We start from the raw sequence: 20,348 nt of genomic DNA on the forward strand, positions 1-20,348 counted from the left end.
GCTTTCCGATATGCAGCAGTTTATTCAGGACTTCTTTTTGTAAAATTGTGGCACTGCCTCAAATTTTAATCTGTGGAAGGCTTTTAAAGCTGCAGCAAGGGGCCATATAATTGCTCATCAGACTTGGCAATATAAAACTCGCAAAAAACACAATTGTGGCTGCGGACCAGAATTAAAGGGCCTCTCGCTACAACCGAAAATCTTGCAAAAAAGCAGGATAAGTTGCTGGAATATTTTACCTTAGAGGAAATTGAGAGCTCAAGGGCATTCCAGCAAAGAATGTATGAAGAGTTCAGCAAATAGGTGAATTTTTTGGCTTGGTCCACTTGGGCAAGGCAGGAACACTCAGTGGTGAGGGAACTAGTTAACTTGACTATGGGTGGAATGGTTTCTGACACAAATCAGGTCTCCAAACTATTTTGGCAGCACTATACAGCACTGTATGCGTCTAGCTATCAGACTACGCAGCCTCAGCTATCTGATTATTTTAAATCAATCAGCCTTGCATGAATGACTAGCTCTCAGGCCAAAAAACTAATTGACACCATAACCATTAGGGAAGCACAGGAAGCTCCCTCGGCTATGCCAAATGAAAAGTTAGCTGGCAACTATGACTTTCCATCAGAGTTTTATACATTTTTTGCCAAATATCTTTTTCTTTTTTTGACTGACTTGTTTAATTCAATGAAAGAAGGAGGTAGGATAGCCTACGATAGTCAGCTTTTTTTAGAAATGAAAAAGTCCTTGTGATGTAAATTCATACCACCCCATTAGTTCGCTCATTACAGATTATAGAATAATATTGAAGATATGGGCTTCTCATACTACTCCTCTGGCTCAAACTCTGATCTAAGGGATTGGATGGGTTTTGTGACCAGTCGGCTCATGGCTGCCAACACCAGCTTTTTAGTACAAGCATTAGACTATTTCTCAGCTAATAATACTAGAGGGACAGTAACAATGGTCGATGCTGAGAAATCTTTTGATTTAATCAATTGGCATGCTCTCTTTTCTTCTCTCAAAAAATGTGGATTCCCTCTCCAGTTTATTAGCACGCTCGCTAAGTTATCAAGGTGCCCAAGCTAAAGTAATGGTTAATTCTCAGCTACTGGGAGTAGTTGACATTGATCGGGAGAGTCAGCAGGAATGTCCCCTTTCCCCTATTTTATTTACTTTTTTTTTAAGAGCCCCTTGCTGTTAGGATAAGGGCCAACTTGACTATTGATGCCCCTATAGCCAGTATGCCCAAATTGAAAATGTTCGATGGCAATGCTATTCTTTACTTGAAACCTGATAGGGAGAATGTGCAGAGAGTGTTGGGGGAATTCTCACAGTTTCAAGATATTGGAGGCCATTAAATCAACCAAAAGAAAACCAAACTTCTGCTTTTTAATACTCCCATCAGCAGTCTTCATCCTTCTCTGCAGCAACAAGCTCTACCTTAAGCGCCTATTCCATATCTTGGGATCTAAGTGACCAGTAACTTTTCCCAGTTGTTTGAACTTAAACTTTTCCAGTGTTTATTAAAATAAAGGGTCTTTTGGATATATGGACACTACTCTTGTTGACATTGATAAGCAGACTCTTATTAAAATGGTTATTCTCCCGCTTTTACTGTTTTTATTTTTGTATCTTCCCATTAAAATAAGTAAGAGATTTTTTTAGCGATATTGATAGTATGTTTAGACAATTCGTATGGAACAGTAATACACCTAGGGTCAGTATAAAGAAAAGTGGCGCTTCACCCAGTGCAGTGCCACTTTTCTTCCACCCTATAGCACCCCCTTAACGCCACCATGTGTGAGCCATATCTAAGATACAGCCCACCATGGCAGTAATTAGGGAACTAGTGTCAAAATATTGTACACTAGTTCAGAGATTTGCAGGATTACAGTAAAAAATGTTGACGCTAATCCTGCAAAGCCCATTGAAGGCTTCTTGTAATGCCTGCTCTGAGCAGGAGTTAAAAACACAGAATAAGGTGATGCAAAAAAAATCTCTTACCTTTCTTTTCACCATTTTTTAAACCCCCCTAACGGGCGAACCCCCACTTTGCATACATTCTGCCTGGCGCATGCATAATGTAGTGCAAAGGATCAGAAAGTGGTGCAATGCATGCATTGCATCATTTTGTAAATTTGGTGCAGCAATTTTGACCTCAAGGAGGTGCTAGGGGCTCTTAAATCTGCCCCTTAGGGTGAAGTATTCAGTGCTCCAGCTTGAGACTGCACAGGAGGGGGTTTGATCTCCTTCATTTACAGACTTACTATGAGGCAGCTTTTATGAGTCAGAACATTGACTGGAGGAACAACCCTTGATTTTCTAGACCTAATGATGCAGGAGACTGGTACACGGCTTCCGGTTTTTATTAAGATCCCGAAATTACCACAAAAAAAACAAATATAAGCTAATACAGGGCTGGAGTGCCCGGTTGTCATTATTTTAACACTCTATTCAAATCTTATCAAGTTTTAAACTCATGGTCTCTATGAGGCAAGGTGTAAGGGCTTTCAACTTTCTTCATCACATGTTAAAGTTTGATACCACTCTGGGTTTAAGGAAGTAGGACAGTTTTTACTCCATGGTAAATGTATGACCTGGTAGGATATGTGTGCCGGATGTGGTGATTTATGTGATCAATTTATTCTTAGTTATCCGCAGATTGTTCATTTTTTGAGAGCCCACTATTTCGATCCCCACTTAGAAACACACCCTGTGTTGTGCGCACTTTTTAGGTCTAGACTTTTTGGTATGGGGAGCTGGTATAGGCTGTTACGCAATAAAGGAGCACAGGGGTGCTTGACAGATGTTCTAGAGAAGATTGGTGAAGCCACGCAATGCCGGTTTTCTGAGAATGACTGGCAAGTGATCTCTTTTTTGGGTCACAAAGCCTTAAGGGCAGCCAACTTTAAGAGAATGTCATTCTTATCTCAGTGGATAGCATATTGTACTACTGCGACCCTCCACAGAATATTTCTCTCTTTGGAGGGTCGTTGCTTTTAGTGTAAGCAGGAGGGCGCTGGTGTATGGCTTCATATTTTATACACCTCCCCAAAACTTCTGCCTTTTTGGCATTATCTTTCTTCGGCCTTTAGCTGGGCTCTGGGAGTAGGTGCAGAGTGGGAACCATTGTTGGTTCTATTTGGTTTTGCTCGACAAACACAGGACTATGAAGTTAGCAAATCTGCACAACTAGTTATGTCAATTGCACTTTCAGTGGCTCAGTCGCTTATTCTTCAATTCTGCTCTACAGAACAGGCTCCATCATATGAAGACTGGTTAAAAAAATGTCCAGACCAGGAAGCATATGCTAAAAGGTTGGAGGATCTACAGGGATTTCAATCATCATGGCACTATTTTAAATGTAATTTGTGGGGATGTTGTTGTGTATATTGTCTGGGCTACCAGGGTGGTAGGGGAATGGTATTACCCTGGGCAACTCTATATTATTATTTTTGTATATTCTTGGCATCTTCGCACAGGTTAACTTTAGCAGTGCAGTGATAGATACTATTAGGTTCTTTATAGGATGTTGCCCTCCAAGCCTTGTCTGTCTTTCCTTTTAAGGTGGTTCTAACTTTATGTTTTCTTCCAGCACACCATCACTTTAGTATCGCTTTATCTACCATTCGTACATGTTTACGTAAACACATGTTTACTTTAGCACATGCTCACATTTATTCAATTGTGGGATTATAGGGTTCAGTGCTTTAGTGCATTATCAGTACGTCTGATGTTAGGGATGTGGTCATAACCTTTGCTGAAAGATGTTTTTTTTACCTGTCAAATTATGCTGCACTGGTAAACTATGTTAAAAGTTTGACTACATTTAATTAATTCTATACATCTATTTTAATAAATATTAATACATGATAAAATATATTATTTTTCTTTTTGAGGGATTTTTTGGTTATAAATCTTTAAGCAAATATTTACATTTAAAATATGTAGACTAATGAAGTATTTAATTAAAAATTAAATTAACAGTACTGTGGCAATTGTCTCTACAGCTCCCTATGCTACAATATATTGGTAATTAAAAAATGTATTAAAGTTGTAAAAAAACTGTAACAAATATTTTCACAATACATTTTAATGTAAATGACTTTTGTATGTTTATTATAAATCTGGAACCATAAAGAAATAAAGCATGGTATAGCACTATTTACATAAAGCCAAGTACAAAACATAACTCAGCATTTGAACTTAAAAACAAATAAGTCCTATGTCATAAATCAACAAGACATGTAGTAAGCACTTATTCTGGAAATTGAGAAATCGCACGGCGATTTGAAGTAGTTCTTACAAAATCCTTTATTCAAACATTATCTTTATAGTTCGTTTTATTGCCACTTGAACAATTTAGATCTTTCCTGAAGCCAGTGCCAATGGATTTTGTGCATTCAGAACATCTTTGGGCTGTTCATTTCATATACTCCCATTCATAACATCAGAAATTCAATCTCCAGTCCATCATTGCTGATCTGCAGAATCTTCAATAATTTTTTTATTTTTCATTGATATGGAGTGCATTTGTATGGCAGTGGTAGTATTACCAGTGTAAACTCATTAAATACTCATGCCTGAAGGATTTATCATTTCCTAAGCATACACAAGATTCATGCATGAATGCAGAGTGAATGTAGATCACGGATTGAGTTTGGGAAAACAGACACTGTATTACCTTTTTCTTATCCTGAGGAACAGTGTAGACAGCGGGAGTGCCAATCCTGAAACAAAGGCATGTAGCTGGACAGATTGCAAGAAAATTAACCAATTCCCTTAAAATAAGACTAAACCTAAACTGAGCAGGACTGGGTGAATACTCATTCTATTCTGTTTGCCCAGTGCCGTGGGGTAGCATGGGTACGACATTTTGTATATGAAGTGAGCGGACTCATTTTGCCCCACTTGCAACCTATGGAGAACATCATTTAGGAGACCTCTTGCACAACAAATCTGTTTTTATACATTTTGTAATTAAACTTTTGATAATAATATATGAGCATAACAACTATGTGATTTTTCCTGGCAAAGACTTCTACTCTAAACAGATATAGGAGACTACAAAAGATTCCAAAAGGAACAAAGAGCTCACGAAAAACATAAGTAACACAAGAGCCATCTCACTTAACCAGTGCAAGTTAAACAATGCATAATCTAATCCTAATCTAATGGAAGCCATGTTTATCATTGTGAAGGCTTCTATGGGGATAAATTGGACTATTGTGAGCCTGATCTGATTTTGTCATCTGCTCTTGTAGATACTTATGCCAGGTTCTGCTGTCTCCATGGAACTTGAATATCTAACAATGCTGTCTCTAATTAATTGCATTTTATTTATGAAACAAATCATTCAATTGGTGACAAAACTCCAGTGAAGGAGTCAAGCTTTAAGTGACTCTATCAGCAGGTGAGAGCTCCTTCATTATCCTAGCAACTTCTTTCAGTCTTCTGTGCTTCTTTGTAATGTTATACTATAGGTATTTGTAGAGTACACTACCACCTACGGGGGTTTCTTGGTTCTGATTCTGTGTAAGAGCCTTGCTTGAAAGGGCAGCTGGAAGCAACACAAGAGAATGCAAAGTTTTGCACGCTAGCGGCTCAGGAAAACTGTCAGACACTGCACTCACTGAAAGGCTCAGTGTCCCCACCACCTGGAATGTTCCTGCATTTTGCTCTCACTGTAAACTGAAGGGATTTGCTGAGTTATGTGGAGTGCAAAGGGTGACAAAGGGACTTCAAAATCCAAATGGCAAACAGAATGCCAAACCTGGGCTTCTTATTTGTTTTTGAATGAACACCATGAGAATTTGAAAAAGGGTAACAAATAATAACATTGTAAGCAGCCCTTCCTAGACAATGGTCAGTTCAGTGGAAGAAATCTTAGTTCCCTATTCCAAGCTATAGGAGAGTATTTTCCTGTGATGTCATTTCCCGTTTGGCACATTACAAGACGAAGATACATTGCAATGCCTTTTATGGTGTTAATTAACCGATTAATGATCATTTTGACTGACTGTATCTCATTTCCTGAATTTTTGTTGCAGTCTTTGTGAGAAAGTAGCCTCTTTCTAGTATGGTTACCCCCACTTTTGGCCTGTTTGTGAGTGTGTGTCAGTGTGATTTTACTGTGTCACTTGGATCCTGTTAGCCAGGACGCCAGTGCTCATACATAAAACACTATATGTCAGTATGTTTTGCCTGTATCACTAGGATCCTGCTAGCCAGGACCCCGTGCTCATAGTTTGTGGCCTAATGTGTATGCCTGTGTAGTGCCTAACTGTGTCACTGAGGCTCTGCTAATCAGAACCTCAGTGCTTGTGTTCTCTCTGCTTTTAAATTTGTCACTTTAGGCCAGTGACTTAATTTACCAATTTTAATTGGCACACCGGACCCCCCTTATAAGTCCCTAGTATATGGTACCTAGGTACCCAGGTCATTGGGGTTCCAAGAGATCCATATGGGCTGCAGCATTTATTTTGCCACCCATAGGGAGCTCAGACAAACCCTTACACAGGACTGCCATTGCAGCCTGCGTGAAATAGTGCACACACTATTTCACAGCCATTTTCACTGCACTCAAGTAACTTATAAGTCACCTATATGTCTACCCTTCACTTGCTGAAGGTTAGGTGCAAAGTTACTAAGTGTGAGGGCACCCTTGCACTAGCAAAGGTGCCCCCACATAGTTCAGGGCCATTTCCCCGGACTTTGTGAGTGCGTGGACGCCATTACACGCGTGCACTACATATAGGTCAATACCTATATGTAGCTTCACAGTGGTAACTCCGAATATGGCCACGTAACATGTCTAAGGTCATGGAATTGTCCCCCCATTCCAAATTTGGTATTGGGGAGCCAATTCCATGCATCCTGGAGGCTCCACCATGGACCCACAGTACTGCTAAACCAGCTCTTTAGCATATAGGTTACTTAAGTGCAGTGTAAAATGGCTGTGAAATAACGTGGACGCTATTCCACTCAGGCTGCAGTGGCAGACCTGTGTAAAAATTGTCTGAGCTCCCTATGGGTGTCAAAAGAAATGCTGCAGCCCATGGGGATCTCCTGGAACTCTAATACCCTGGGTACCTAAGTACCATATACTAGGGAATTATAAGGGTGTTCCAGTGTGCCAATCGGAATTGGTAAAAATGGTCACTAGCATGCAGTGACAATTTTAAAAGCAGAGAGAGCATAAACACTGAGAATCTGGTTAGCAGAGCCTCAGTGATACAGTTAGGCACCACACAGGGAACACATATATGTCACAAACTATGAGCACTGGGGTCCTGGCTATCAGGATCCCAGTGACACAGGCAAAAACAAACTGACACACAAGTAAAAATGGGGGTAACATGCCAGCCAAGATGGTACTTTCCTACAGCCCCCCCATGAAGCTGCACACCTGTAAACAGTGCTGATTAAGCTACGAATTGCCTTCTTCTCTAGACCCATTCAGACAGGGATCCTAAAAGCAGTGCCAGGGGTCGCAAGAGGCAAGGCTATGCTCTACTTAGGTCCCTCGTGCAGTAATGTCCTGGTGATTATTTCAACAGCTCTGACTGCCTCAATATGTACTCAACTCTGATGAAAGACAGCACACAGATCTTATCTTATCTTGAGCAACCTCAATGTTTATTGTGCATTGTGTAAATGGCATTTATTTCACAGCCACGTCCCTTGAGAAAGTTTCAAATTCAGGTTATCTGTGAGTGTCTATATTGCTGCAGGTTTCAAAACATCTTTGGCTGGTGCCCAGCCCATCTTTGCCAGCATCATCCTTCCTTGCTCCTCTTCCTGTGTTATGCAATAAATCACAGTATCCTGCAAGTGACTACATAGGGATCGGCCTTCAGGCTCTGACTGCACAATTCATCTGAGGGGTGGAGGTTGTGTTTCTTCCCGGAGAATCAATGCAGAAATATAAGAAGATTCTTGAATTGTGTATTGGGTAATATGCTTTCTAATGCTGACAGGGGTTTAGGTTTGGAGAATGGATGTAAACAGCATCCATTAAAGTTTTATTTTCTGCCAGTGTTGTAAGAAAGACCCTGAAGACCGCTGTGGTACAAGCTGAGGAGGCTCTCACCCTAACCTATTTGTATGTTTATAGGATGCAGGCTCTCATGGAACCATCACTGACATGTGTATTACCCAATTAAAGTATTAAATGGCAAGCAACATATGGAATGTCACTGTGATAGGGTCACGTGGGATTCAGGAATTGAGATCACACATGCATGAAATGCCATAGACTTTACTGAATCATATTGACCCCGGTTCACAGGTCCTCTGTGACTTGCTATTCCAGTCAAGAGGTTTTCCTTGCATTCTGGAAGTTGTAGTCCTGGTTTGATAAAAATAAGCAAGACTGTAAGACCCAAAGTTCAATGCAAAAGCCTGGACAGGAGCAGATATCAATGACTGGACTAGGGGAACTTGGCAGCTTATTCCCTCATACAAGCAGGCTATCACTTTCCGTGGACCAACAAGGTCCAGGTACAGCCATCCTGTGTCTACCTTTAGAAATCAATATTGTCAGATGTTTTAGACACACTGGCGTGTACTAAGAGTGCCACTTTCAAAATGAATAAGAATGGTAGATACAAGCGTCTGTCTGGAATATATAGCTCCTGATGATACCATTTGCAAGCCACAGTGTCAATATTCAAGACCTGCCTCCTGAGCTTTGATTGAGAAGTTGATCCCTAAATTCCAGTAGGCAGCAAGACACAGATTCTGGGAGGTCAGGACTTCAAAATGGTCCTTCTGTGTTTCAAATCGACTTACCACGTTTTCCAGATCCATGCCCAAGTTAACCTTTGCTTTCTCAGATTTGTTGTCCTGTATGAGTCATTAGAAAATAAGGGCTAAACTAAATCCCAAATGTAATGCTTGAATGGAAAGGATTAGCTATTTGCGATGATCCTGCAAACCTTGAGAAGTATATAAGACTGGCCCTCCTAATCCAGACCCATTGGCAGCTTGTCACCAAACAGCACAAAATAAAAGGACCCAACTAATCGGTGCAATCCGTATCAGGTACAGGGGATGTGGGATCCCAGCAAGCGTCGCAAGAGGGCAGAACTCCTTACAGGAGGACGGAGTTACTGGGAGGGATTACTTCCTGAATAGCCTGTTTACAAATGGGACTAAACGGTGTGCTACACTGCATTGTATTCTGAATATATTTGCCCTGAAACATACGTTTTGAAGATCTTTCTGAAAAGGATATCTGAAAATATTTGAATACTTCAAGTTTTGACACAGTACCCAGGAGCATTAATTCTTAACAGGAGCATGTAATGTATCAGAACGTCCACTACAATCACTAGATCCAATGCACAGAGCCTTTCACAGGGTTTAAAGCTGCTGTTGTGACTAGTGCCAAGCAATATTGTGATTGCCTTACACTGCAAGTTCAGAAGAACCAAATAAAACATAATGACTGTAGGTAGTCTGGCGGATGAAGGATGATACCCTGAAACCGGTCTCAGGATGCTTGTGTCTGGTTCAGGGAGGTCCTTGCATGGCAGTTCAGGATGGACTGTTCCCATGGAGAGCAGGGTCAAGACTGATTTGTATATGGCTGGGTCCAAACTGAAAAGGCATGACATGCAAAACAACTGATAAACTAAACCCAGATCTGTGACTGGGGGTGAATGTTTGATTTGTTCTGCATTCCGTTCATCATCTGTTGGTTTTGTATTTGTCACCTTAAGTGGAAAGGGTATGCCCAGAAGTGGGTCTTGTGCTTGCTATGCCACCAGTTTCAAGCTAGCTTAGTTGATGGAGAGTGATACCCTGAGACCGGTCCCAGGATACTTGTTTCTGGTCTAGGGAGGACCTGGCCTAGCAGTTCAGGCTGGACTATTCCCAGGGGGAGCAGTGTCAAGACTGATTTACATATGACTGGTTCAAAACCTGATAGCATGGCAAGCAAAAAAAACTGATAGATTAGACCCAGATCTGTGACAGGGGCTGAATGTTTGATTTGTTCTGCATTCCGTCCATCATCTGTTGTTTTGCATGTGTCCCCCTAAGTGGGAAGAGGATGCCCAGACATGGGTCCCGTGCTTGCTATGCCACCAGATTCAAGGTAGCCTGGCTGACAAAGGGTGATATTCTGAAACCGGTCTCAGAATGTTTGTTTCCTGTACAGGGAGGACTGGGCCTGGCTGTTTGGGCAGGACTGTTCGCATGGGGAGCAGGGTCTAGACTAATTTGCATATGGCTGGGTCCAAGCTGGAATGGCATGACAAGCACAGAAATTGATGGATTAAACCCAGAAGTGTGACAGGGAGTGAAAGCATGATTTGTTCTGCACTCCATCCATTATCTGTTGTTTTTGTAGTTGTTGCCCTAAGTGGGAAGGGTATGCCCAGACATGGGTCCTGTGCTTGTTATGCCACTGGAGTCAATCTAGCCTGGCTGATGAAGGTTGATACCCTGAAATCAGTCGTCGGATGCTTGTTTCTGGTCTGTTTCTTCTGGTTTCTGCCTCCTGGTAGTTGTAGACCTATGGCTTTCTGACTCCACCCCCTAGACACAGGCGTACCAACAAGGGGGTGAACATCAGTCACAAGTTAACAAACAGGTGTGATTGGGGGTGAGCATAAGGGCCTCATGGTTGGAGGTACAGGCACAGGGCCTACTTCTAGATGTGGGCCTGTCACCTGCTGCTTCCCCCAACTAGGCACGTGCTTATCAACAAGGGGGTAAACATCACTTTTAAGAGAACTAACAGGGGTGCTTGGGTGTGGGCACAGAGGCCTGTTTGCTGGAGTTGTTTGAACACGGCCTACTGGTAGTTGTGGGCCTGTCATGTGCTGCCTCCCCCCACTATACACATGGTTACCAACAAGGGGTGCGAACATCAGTTGTGAGTTAACACACAGGTGTATTTGGAATTACAGAGACAGTGCCTGCTGGTAGTTGTGGTCCTTTCACTAGCTGCCTCCCCCCACCATACTTGTGGTTACAAACAAGGGGGATGAACATCAGTTGAGAGGTAACAAACGGGTGTACTTGGGAGTGAGCACAGGGGTCTGCTGGTTGGAGTTATAGACACAGGTCCTCCTGGTACTTGTGGGACTGTCGCTTGCTGCCTCCTACCACTAGACACATGCTTACCAACAAGGGGGGTGGACATCAGTTTTAAGGAAACAAACAGGGATATTTGAGGGTGAGCACAGAGGCCTATTGGTTGGAGTTACAGCCACAGGGCCTCCTGGTAGTTGTAGGCCTGTGGATCTCTGACTCCCCAGTCTAGTCAAATGCTTAACACCCAGCTGAGCTATAGACATGCAAGACATTTGAATTCTGTGTCATTTTTTGTGATGTAACTTATCAGACTCCGCACCCCCAGATATTTCATCACACTCTCAGGATTCAGGATGGCCAACACCTTCTAATCACAGGAAAAGAGTTATAATGGGGCACTGGGAGGGCCACCGCCAGTCTTGTTGCCTCCATTTCTTGCCTAGTGGCCAGAAAATGCACTTTGCCCCTAAGGTCATTCTACATCTTCCTAATGTCCTCCTTTGTGCGCAGAGTGGTGACTACTGCATTCACTCTGTCTACTATCCTTTGCCGCATTTCCATTTCCCTACTGAGAGGAGTATGCTGGACTTGGGCTCCCAACAACTGTGGCTCTACCCTTATGATTTCATCCAGCATGACTCTCAACACATCGTCAGAAAAATAGGGATTTTTAGGACGTTATCTGGTGGAAAATTAAAGGAAGTGACATGGGTTTAAATAAAAAAAAATGAGTGATGTGGGGGTAGATATAAAAGAGTGTGTGTAGTGGCTGAATGGGATTGTGAAAAAATGGGTGCCTTATCTTTCTTGAAATTAGAGTATATGGGGGTTTGTATTCTCTCTTTGCTGCAGTGTGGATGCAAAGGATGCTGGTCTATGAAGGGGTGTGTTCTATAGTGTGATTTGCAGGTGTCTCCACTAGGTCCATGGATGTCAACTGTGTTGTTTTTTTAATGCATCCAATGGACACTTGTCTATTGCTTTACTGAGTGTGCACCATGGCAGGTGACCTGCGTCGGCTAACTGCTGCTAGGGCACCACTACATGCCTATGTGTTTGTAATAGGTTTGGTGATTGCTTATGATGCTGGCATCGCCGGAGTGCAGACTGCCAAGATTACAGACGGCTGCAGCACTGGCTCTCCACGGTTTGGCATAACAGTTGGCTGTTCTGGCTGGACTCATCATTATATGGCAATCTGGGAACTGCTGTCCCGCTGGCTTTTTTTGACCACCGCAGCGGCGGTCTGGTGGTCCGCCTGCCAAACTCAGAATTGGACACCGAGCGGTATAGAGTGGTATACACTAAAGGATCCAAATTAACTCAGAGGCTTCTTACACATTACAAGCCAGAAAGGATCTTATGCTCCATTGACCAGCAGCTCTTAGCAGTCCCAAGAATAAATAAAGCCAGAGCCTGGAGTTGTTCTTTTGCCTACCATGTCCCCACAGTTTGGAACTCTCTAGGGTTTACTGCTAAGGAAAATGGAATCAGAACCAACATTCAGGAAAGCCTGAAAAAAACCTGTATTTTCTAATAAATTTGTGGCAAGGAAGTACCCTGTGCGCTTAAGAAGTCCTGGAGAATGAAATAGAATAGATAGAATGTTGTTTATGGTCACTGATGGTGGAGTTTTCGTTGATTCTTTCTTCCCTTAGTGCAGTGTTGGGTGGGAAGCTACCTAGTGACCCCAAATTGGTTATACTCCACAAAAACACTGATCTTCACTGCAACGGGTACAAATGGCACTGATGTAGCCTGGGCTCCTGGTTGCCAAGACAGACATTGCTTGGATGTGAAATTACATAAACCAGCTGAGATTTAGGAAATGGTGCCAGGGCCTATATCAGTGCATGAGCCTACAGAAACCGATTTACCTTCATAAAGGGTGCCTACTGCACTACCGCAAAATTTGGACACATTGGAGTGTAGAGGGGACCCCATGTAAACCTACACCATGAAGATCAGAACATTAATAGCTTCTTTATGGAGGCTGGTACTGAGAAATGTTAATGGTATTCTTATCACCGCAATATATTAATAGCATGTTGAGGTGTTGGTCATTGTCATTGACATTACTGTTGTATATGGAATGTGTTGTATAGTTTTCTGGTTTTATCATAAAGTCAATACATGATTTATTGGTTACCCAGGAGTATTACTCAAAAAGAAATGTATGAATAAATCAGATGGAGAGGAATACACATATTTTGAAAGAATCAATAATTATGTCCACCTGCATAATTTGATGTGAGCCATGGGGCCTACTCACAAAAATAAATTCAGTCATAAATGTGACCAAATTTACTTCCCTTATGCTTGTCAAGAATTCACAAAGGCATTCCTGGCAGGTGTAAACCCTTTTACAGAAGCTGATATCTCCACCATAAGTTTGGGGTTCTCTACATCTGTAAGTTCTGTTCGAGGGGTGGGTGTATGGGTGTACCTGGGTGTTCCAAGCATTTTTGTCTTCTATGATTGTGAATTCCAAGAAACTAGAAGGTTTGTGTGTGAACACAAACTCATATCATTCCTCTCTCCAGCCTGGCAAGGTTGGCATTCTTACTCCAGCCAAGTGGTGGTGTAAATTCCATTACAGCGTCGGAAGAAGAATGGATCCCCGCCACATTTGGTGGGGGTGTAATGGAAGATATTTGTCCAAGTGGAAACATATTTTAATGGCAGATGAAAGAAAGAGAAACAAAAAAGTGTCCCTTTGCACAAAGGGAATCCATTTGCAATGTGTGGAGTTCCCATCCGTGGAGAGCGGTGTACAATGGATAGGGAGTCCAACCATAAACAGCATGTGATTCCCTGAGGGATCCGTATGGAAATCTGTGACCGGTACAACTTTGCATGTAGATTCGAAATTTGCAATTTCCAAAAAGTAGCAAAACTACATTAGGACATAAAATTAAAAACCTGGTTGTAGTTGCACTACTTGTTTTTTGTGCAGCAGTCCCTCGTACATTACATTTGTATTATGGTACTGGCCTAAATTATTCTTTATTGTTGATTCCTTTTGATTTATGTTAATTTTTGTGACACACTATTACTTCTGTGACACATCAGATGACGATTTTATCAAACTGGTATCTTTTCATGTTATTATGATAATGAAACATGGCAGCTACTTTATTTAAAAATGGGCAAGTGTTTTATTTCATTTATTTAATCACAGGAGTGCCCATTGCACTACTGAATATATTTTTGCAGAATCTAAAGTTCCGGTCCCAGTCCTGGTTCCCTTGGAAACTGTTTAAAGTAAACAATGCTCATTAAGTGACTAGTTACCTTCTTTTCTTGGCCAATTTTGCCAGGGATGCAAATAGCAGGGGTTGCAAGTCTCTGCTGTATGGCCAGAGGTCCCTGGTGCGGGACCCCTGTGCTGCACTAATCATTATTTCAACAGTTATGAATCCTACAGAGGAGCAGTTGACTCTGATGGGAGACTCTTTTAGGCAGCAGCGCATAGAGCTTGCCATCAGCAGCCTTAAAGGTTAATTGTGCAATTACATTTATTTATTTCACAACTATATCCCTTGGGGAATTCCCATGGTTGACTACAGTAGTCAAAGATCTATTCTGTCTTTAACAAAAGAAGTTCACAATGACGAAAATTGTTTTGTCTGGGAGTGTCTATAATGCTGCTGGTTTTGGCAGTGGTGGTCTTAAAAATTCTTGGCTGGTGTCCAGTCTGTCTTTTCCTGAGTCATCCATCCCTTCTTCTCTTCATGTGTCATCCTATAGATCCCAGACATCAGTGCAGCAGTGGTTCTGATATTGCTGTAGACCTCATGATGAGGACTCCAGGTGCCATTCTGCTCCTTGCTGTCCTCCTTGGGTCCTACAAGGCGCTTCCAGTGGAGGGTGAAAACTTACCTGAAGGTGAGTATGCAAGGATCAGGCTTTCAGCATCTGACTGCACAAGTTATCTGAGTGATCGAGATTGTGTCTTTTTCTAAAGAGCTTTAGGGGTCTGTGTTATGCCACTGTGTTGTTTCCTGGTGGCGCATGCTGCAGGATACAATAGTAGCTGGATTACTCCTAAGTGCTCTGCCCGGTGCTAGTGCATATAGTAACATGCTGGGGCATATTATTGTGAACACGGTTATCATCAGCTGTGGCACATCCGTGCTGTGCTGGATGCATGAAAGATGCACCATCTAATATATTTGACGAAAATTGTGGAAGTGCAAGAAATTGCACCATGAAAAAGTTCAGTCCGCTTCTGTACTATTACACATGTACAAACACTGCACTAACCCATGTTTAGTCCCTGAGTGTGGCACTGTAGTTATTGTCGCCTGCCTATTCACTGTCTTCTCTGACACACTGTGTGGTGTGGAGGAAGACGCTATCTCTGAGTGTGACCCTGTAGTTATTGTTACACTCCCATTTGCTATCTCCTCTGACACACACAGGAAGATACTATCTCGGAGTTTGATGCAGTAGTTATTGTTCCATGTCCATTCACTGTCTCCTCTGACACACTGCTATGCGTGGAGGAAGGTGCTATCTGAGTGTGACCCTGTATTTAAAGTTCCATGCCCATTCACTGTCTCCTCTGACTCACTGCTAGGTGTGGAGGAAGGTGCTATCTCTACGTATCATCCTGTAGTTATTGTTGTATGCCCATTCACTGTCTCCTCTGACTCACTGCTATGTGTGGAGGAAGGTGCTGTCTGAGTGTGACCCTGTAGTTATTGTTGCATGCCCATTCACTGTCTCCTCTGACACGCTACTAGGTGTGGAGGAAGGTGCTATCTCTGAATGTGACACTGTAGTTATTGCTCCATGCCCATTCGCTTTTCTGAGGCAGCACATGTAAAAGATAGTCCTGTACCTGAGGATGGAATTGAGTATACAGCAAACAAATTGTAAGAACATTTCTGAAGACCAATATAACATATTTGTGTGTACTTTACATGATGCATCAAAACAAAAAAAGTTATCAACGTACATGACATGTAAATTGAGTGCAAAGATCTCACAAACAGTACATGTGGTGCGATTACTTAAAAGAACTATATGCGCCCGCACACCTGTCTTGAGAGCAGTTTCATCTGAAACTTGCAGGTTGTATGATAGGTGAAGATATATCTGTACCTGAATGTTAGAAATGGGGTTTTTGGTTGGCAGTCAGGTTACCCTCTGTCCAAGCAAGAACCCTCACTCTAGTCAGGGTAAGTCACACACAATCCAAAATTAGCCCACCCTCTGGTAGCTTGGCACGAGCAGTCAGGCTTAACTTAGAAGGCAATGTGTAAAGTATTTGTGCAATAAATCATACAATACCACCATATAGCACCACAAAAATACACCACACAGTGTTTAGAAAAATATATAATATTTGTCAGAATAATTGTAGGTCAAAACGAATAAAGTTGCAATGTGAATTGGTAAAGATATCACTGAAAAGTGATATCAAGTGTCTTAAGTCTTTAAAAAGCAAACAAAGTCTCTTTCAAGCACAAAGTACCTGGTTTGGAGTGGAAAATCTCCGCAGAGGGCCGCAGAAGAAGAGAAACGTGGAAAAATGGTGTGTGCGTTGATTTCTCCCCAGCACACACGGACTTGCGTCGTTATTTTTCACGCGGGGAAGTCGTGCGTCGTTTTCCGGCGCGTGGGCAGTCTCTTTCTGAGGATTACCAGATGACCCAGGTCTGTGCGTGGATTCTCCTGCTTGTTTTCTGGCTGCGCGTCGTTCTGCGGAGCTGTGCATCGAAGTTTCGATCTCACGGCAGGCGTTGCGTCGATTTCTCCTCTGGAGGTCGGGCAGCGTTATCCTTGCGAGGCCGTGCGTCAAATTTCCAGTCGTCCCAACGGCGTCACGTCGATCAGCGTTGGTGTGCAGCTTTTTTCTCGCCGCGGAACAAGCTGTGCGTCGAAAATGTTGGCGCATGGAGCGTCCAAGTGAAAAAGAGAAGTCTTTTAGGTCCTGAGACTTCAGGGAACAGAAGGCAAGCTCTATCTAAGCCCTTGGAGAGCAGTTTCATAGCCAGACAAGAGTTTGGCAAGGCAGCAGACCAACAGCAAGGCAGCAGTCCTTTGTAGAAAGAAGACAGGTGAGTCCTTTGAGCAGCCAGGCAGTTCTTCTTGGCAGGATGTAGTTTCTGGTTCAGGTTTCTTTTCCAGCAAGTGTCTGATGAGGTAGGGCAGAGGCCCTGTTATATACCCAAATGTGCCTTTGAATATGAGTGGGGGAGACTTCAAATAGTGGCTAAGAAGTGCACCAGGTCCCCTTTCAGTTCAATCCTGTCTGCCAGGGTCCCAGTAGGGGGTGTGGCAGTCCTTTGTGTGAGGGCAGGCCCTCCACCCTCCCAGCCCAGGAAGACCCATTCAAAATGCAGATGTATGCAAGAGAGGCTAAGTACCCTGTGTTTGGGGTGTGTCTGAGTGAATGCACAAGGAGCTGTAAACCAAGCCTAGCCAGACGTGGATTGTAAGGCACAGAAAGATTTAAATGCAAAGAAATGCTCACTTTCTAAAAGTGGCATTTCTAGAATAGTAATATTAAATCCGACTTCACCAGTCAGCAGGATTTTGTATTACCATTCTCGCCATACTAAATATGACCTTCCTGCTCCTTTCAGATCAGCAGCTGCCACTTCAACAATGTATGAGGGCAGCCCCATTGTTAGCCTATGAAGGGAGCAGGCCTCACAGTAGTGTAAAAACGAATTTAGGAGTTTTACACTACCATCACATATAACTACACAGGTACATGTCCTGCCTTTTACCCACAAAACACCCTAGGGGTTACCTAGGGCATACATTAGGGGTGACTTATATGTAGAAAAGGGGAGTTCTAGGCTTGGCAAGTATTTTTAAATGGCAAGTCGAAGTGGCAGTGAAACTGCACACACAGGCCTTGCAATGGCAAGCCTGAGACAAGGTTAAGGGGGCTACTTAAGTGAGTGGCACAACCAGTGCTGCAGGCCCACTAGTAGCATTTAATCTACAGGCCATAGGCACATATCGTGCACATTACTAGGGACTTATAAGTAAATTAAATAGTCCAATCAGGTAGGATCCAAAGTTACCATGTTTGAAAAGGGAGAGAGCATATGCACTTTAGCACTGGTTAGCAGTGGTAAAGTGCGCAGAGTCTAAAAGCCAGCAAAACAGGGTCCAAAAAGTGGAGGGAGGCAGGCAAAAAGTTAGGGATGACCACCCTAAGGCATGTCAGGTCCAACACTGAAAAAATCACAACCTACATAAAAGGCGCTGGAAAATCAAATGCCCAATATCCTGATAAGATTCCTATGACCATATTAAAACAGAATAATAAAAATGAAAGTACCCTCTTGTTCCCAAGTTTTGACTGGCCAAATTCTAAGCACCTGCAAAGGAAGTACCTCACCGCCTCTCATAACTGGCACTGGCAAAGCCAATAGAAGTTTTGCCTTGGCAGCTTGTCCGATGGTTAATTATTTATTATTGCAAGTTTTTGCCACAAAGCAAAAATTGCATACCACCACTCTATTGTGGTGCCTGTATTCTTGCAATATTCAGTCTAAATCAAAACAAGCATTAGAAAATGCAAGGGGTCTCACATTTGCTTGAGCTAGAGCCATTAACCCCTTAGCTGCTTGGCCTCACCCCCCCCCCCCGCCGCAGTGCAGAGCCCTTTTTTGGCTATTTGGTGTAGTTCACACTTAGGCCTTCATAACTTTTTGTCCACATAAGCAATGCATGCCAAATTTGCATCCTTTTTTTCCAACATCCTAGGGATTCTAAAGGTACCCAGAGTTTGTGGGTTCCTCTGGAGGAGACCATGAAATTAACCAAAATACAGATAAAATGTCATTTTTTTTTTTTGGGGGAAAAAGGGCTGTTTTTTCCCCTGAAAATGGCATCAACAAAGGGTTTGCTGTGCTAAAATCACCATCTTCCCAGCTTTCAGGAACAGGCAGACTTGAATCAGGAAAACACATTTTTAGACACAATTTGGACATTTTACTGGGACATACCCCATTTTTCCTATTTTTTGTGCTTTTAGCCTCCTATGTCTTTTTTACACAATGGCTTACATTTCGAAGAAAAAAAGGTAGAGAAAGACAAGGGGCAATAACACTTGTTCTGCTCTTCTGTGTTCCCCCAAGTATCCGAATACAAAATGGTACCTCACTTGCGTGGATAGGCCTAATGCCCGCGTCAGGAAACGCAACATGGACACATCATGTTTTTACATTGAAAACAGACGTGTTTTTTGGAAAGTGCCTAGCTATGGATTTTGGCTTCTATCTTAGCCGGCATCTGACGAAGCCTACCAAGCCTGTGCATTTTTTAAAAATAGACACATAGGGGAATCCAAGATGGGGTGACTTGTGGGGCTCTCACCAGGTTCTGTTACCCAGAATCCTTTGCAAACCTCAAAATGTGGCCCAAAAAAACACTTTTTCCTCACATTTCGGTAACAGAAAGTCCTAGAATCTGAGAGGAGCCCCAAATTTCATCCTACGCAGTGTTCCCCCAAGTCTCCCGATAAAAATGGTACTTCACTTGTGTGGGTAGGCCTAGTGCCCGCAACAGGACATGCCCCAAAACACAACGTGGACACATCCCATTTTCTCAAAGAAACTAGAGCTGTGTTTTGCAAGGTGCCTAGCTGTGGATCTTGGCCTCTAGCTCAGCCGGCACCTAGGGAAACCTATGAAACCTGTGCATTTCTGAAAACTAGACACCTAGGGGAATCCAGGGTGGGGTGACTTGTGGGGTTCTCACCAGGTTCTGTTACCCATAATCCTTTTCAAACCTCAATATTTGGCATGAAAAAAACACCTTTTCCTCACATTTCTGTGATAGAAAAACTGGAATCTGAGAGGAGCTATAAATTTCCTTCCACCCAGCATTCCCCCAAGTCTCCCGATAAAAATGGTACCTCACTTGTGTGGGGAGGCCTAGTGCCCGCAGCAGGAATAGATCACACAACGGTCAATGTAGGCCCTTACATGAGGGCAACTGTTGACCCTGGGGTGATCCATTCCTGACGCAGGCACTAGGTACAGGCACTCAAGTGGGGTAGTATCTTTATCAGGACAGGTGGGGAAACACTGGGTGGTAGGAATTTTGTGGATCCCAGCATATCCCTGTAGTTTGTGCGACAGAAATGCAAGAAAAAATAGAGTTTTTATTCAACATTTCATATTTGCAGGGTATTCTCGGTAAGAAAACGTTGGGGAATCCACACAAGTCACACCTCTGTGGACTCCCCCGGATGTCTAGAAATGTCTGGGTTTGGTATGTTTCCCTATATGGCCGCCGAGCCCAGGACCAAAAACACAGGTGCCTGCCTT

At 42.9% G+C, this 20,348-nt stretch overlaps 1 protein-coding gene across 1 annotated transcript in view; it reads left to right on the plus strand.

Annotated features, from left to right (window-relative positions):
- The window catches only part of LOC138296981 (WAP four-disulfide core domain protein 8-like), a 300,160-nt gene that overhangs the window by 39,048 nt on the left and 240,764 nt on the right, over nucleotides 1-20,348 (plus strand). The window contains exon 2 of the mRNA XM_069236498.1: nucleotides 14,797-14,934. Within this exon, the coding sequence (XP_069092599.1) occupies nucleotides 14,844-14,934 (91 nt within the window). The 5' untranslated portion in view covers nucleotides 14,797-14,843. The remainder of the gene's footprint in view (nucleotides 1-14,796; nucleotides 14,935-20,348) is intronic.

The sequence above is a fragment of the Pleurodeles waltl genome, chromosome 5 (genome assembly GCF_031143425.1).
Source record: "Pleurodeles waltl isolate 20211129_DDA chromosome 5, aPleWal1.hap1.20221129, whole genome shotgun sequence".
Lineage (NCBI taxonomy): Eukaryota > Metazoa > Chordata > Amphibia > Caudata > Salamandridae > Pleurodeles > Pleurodeles waltl.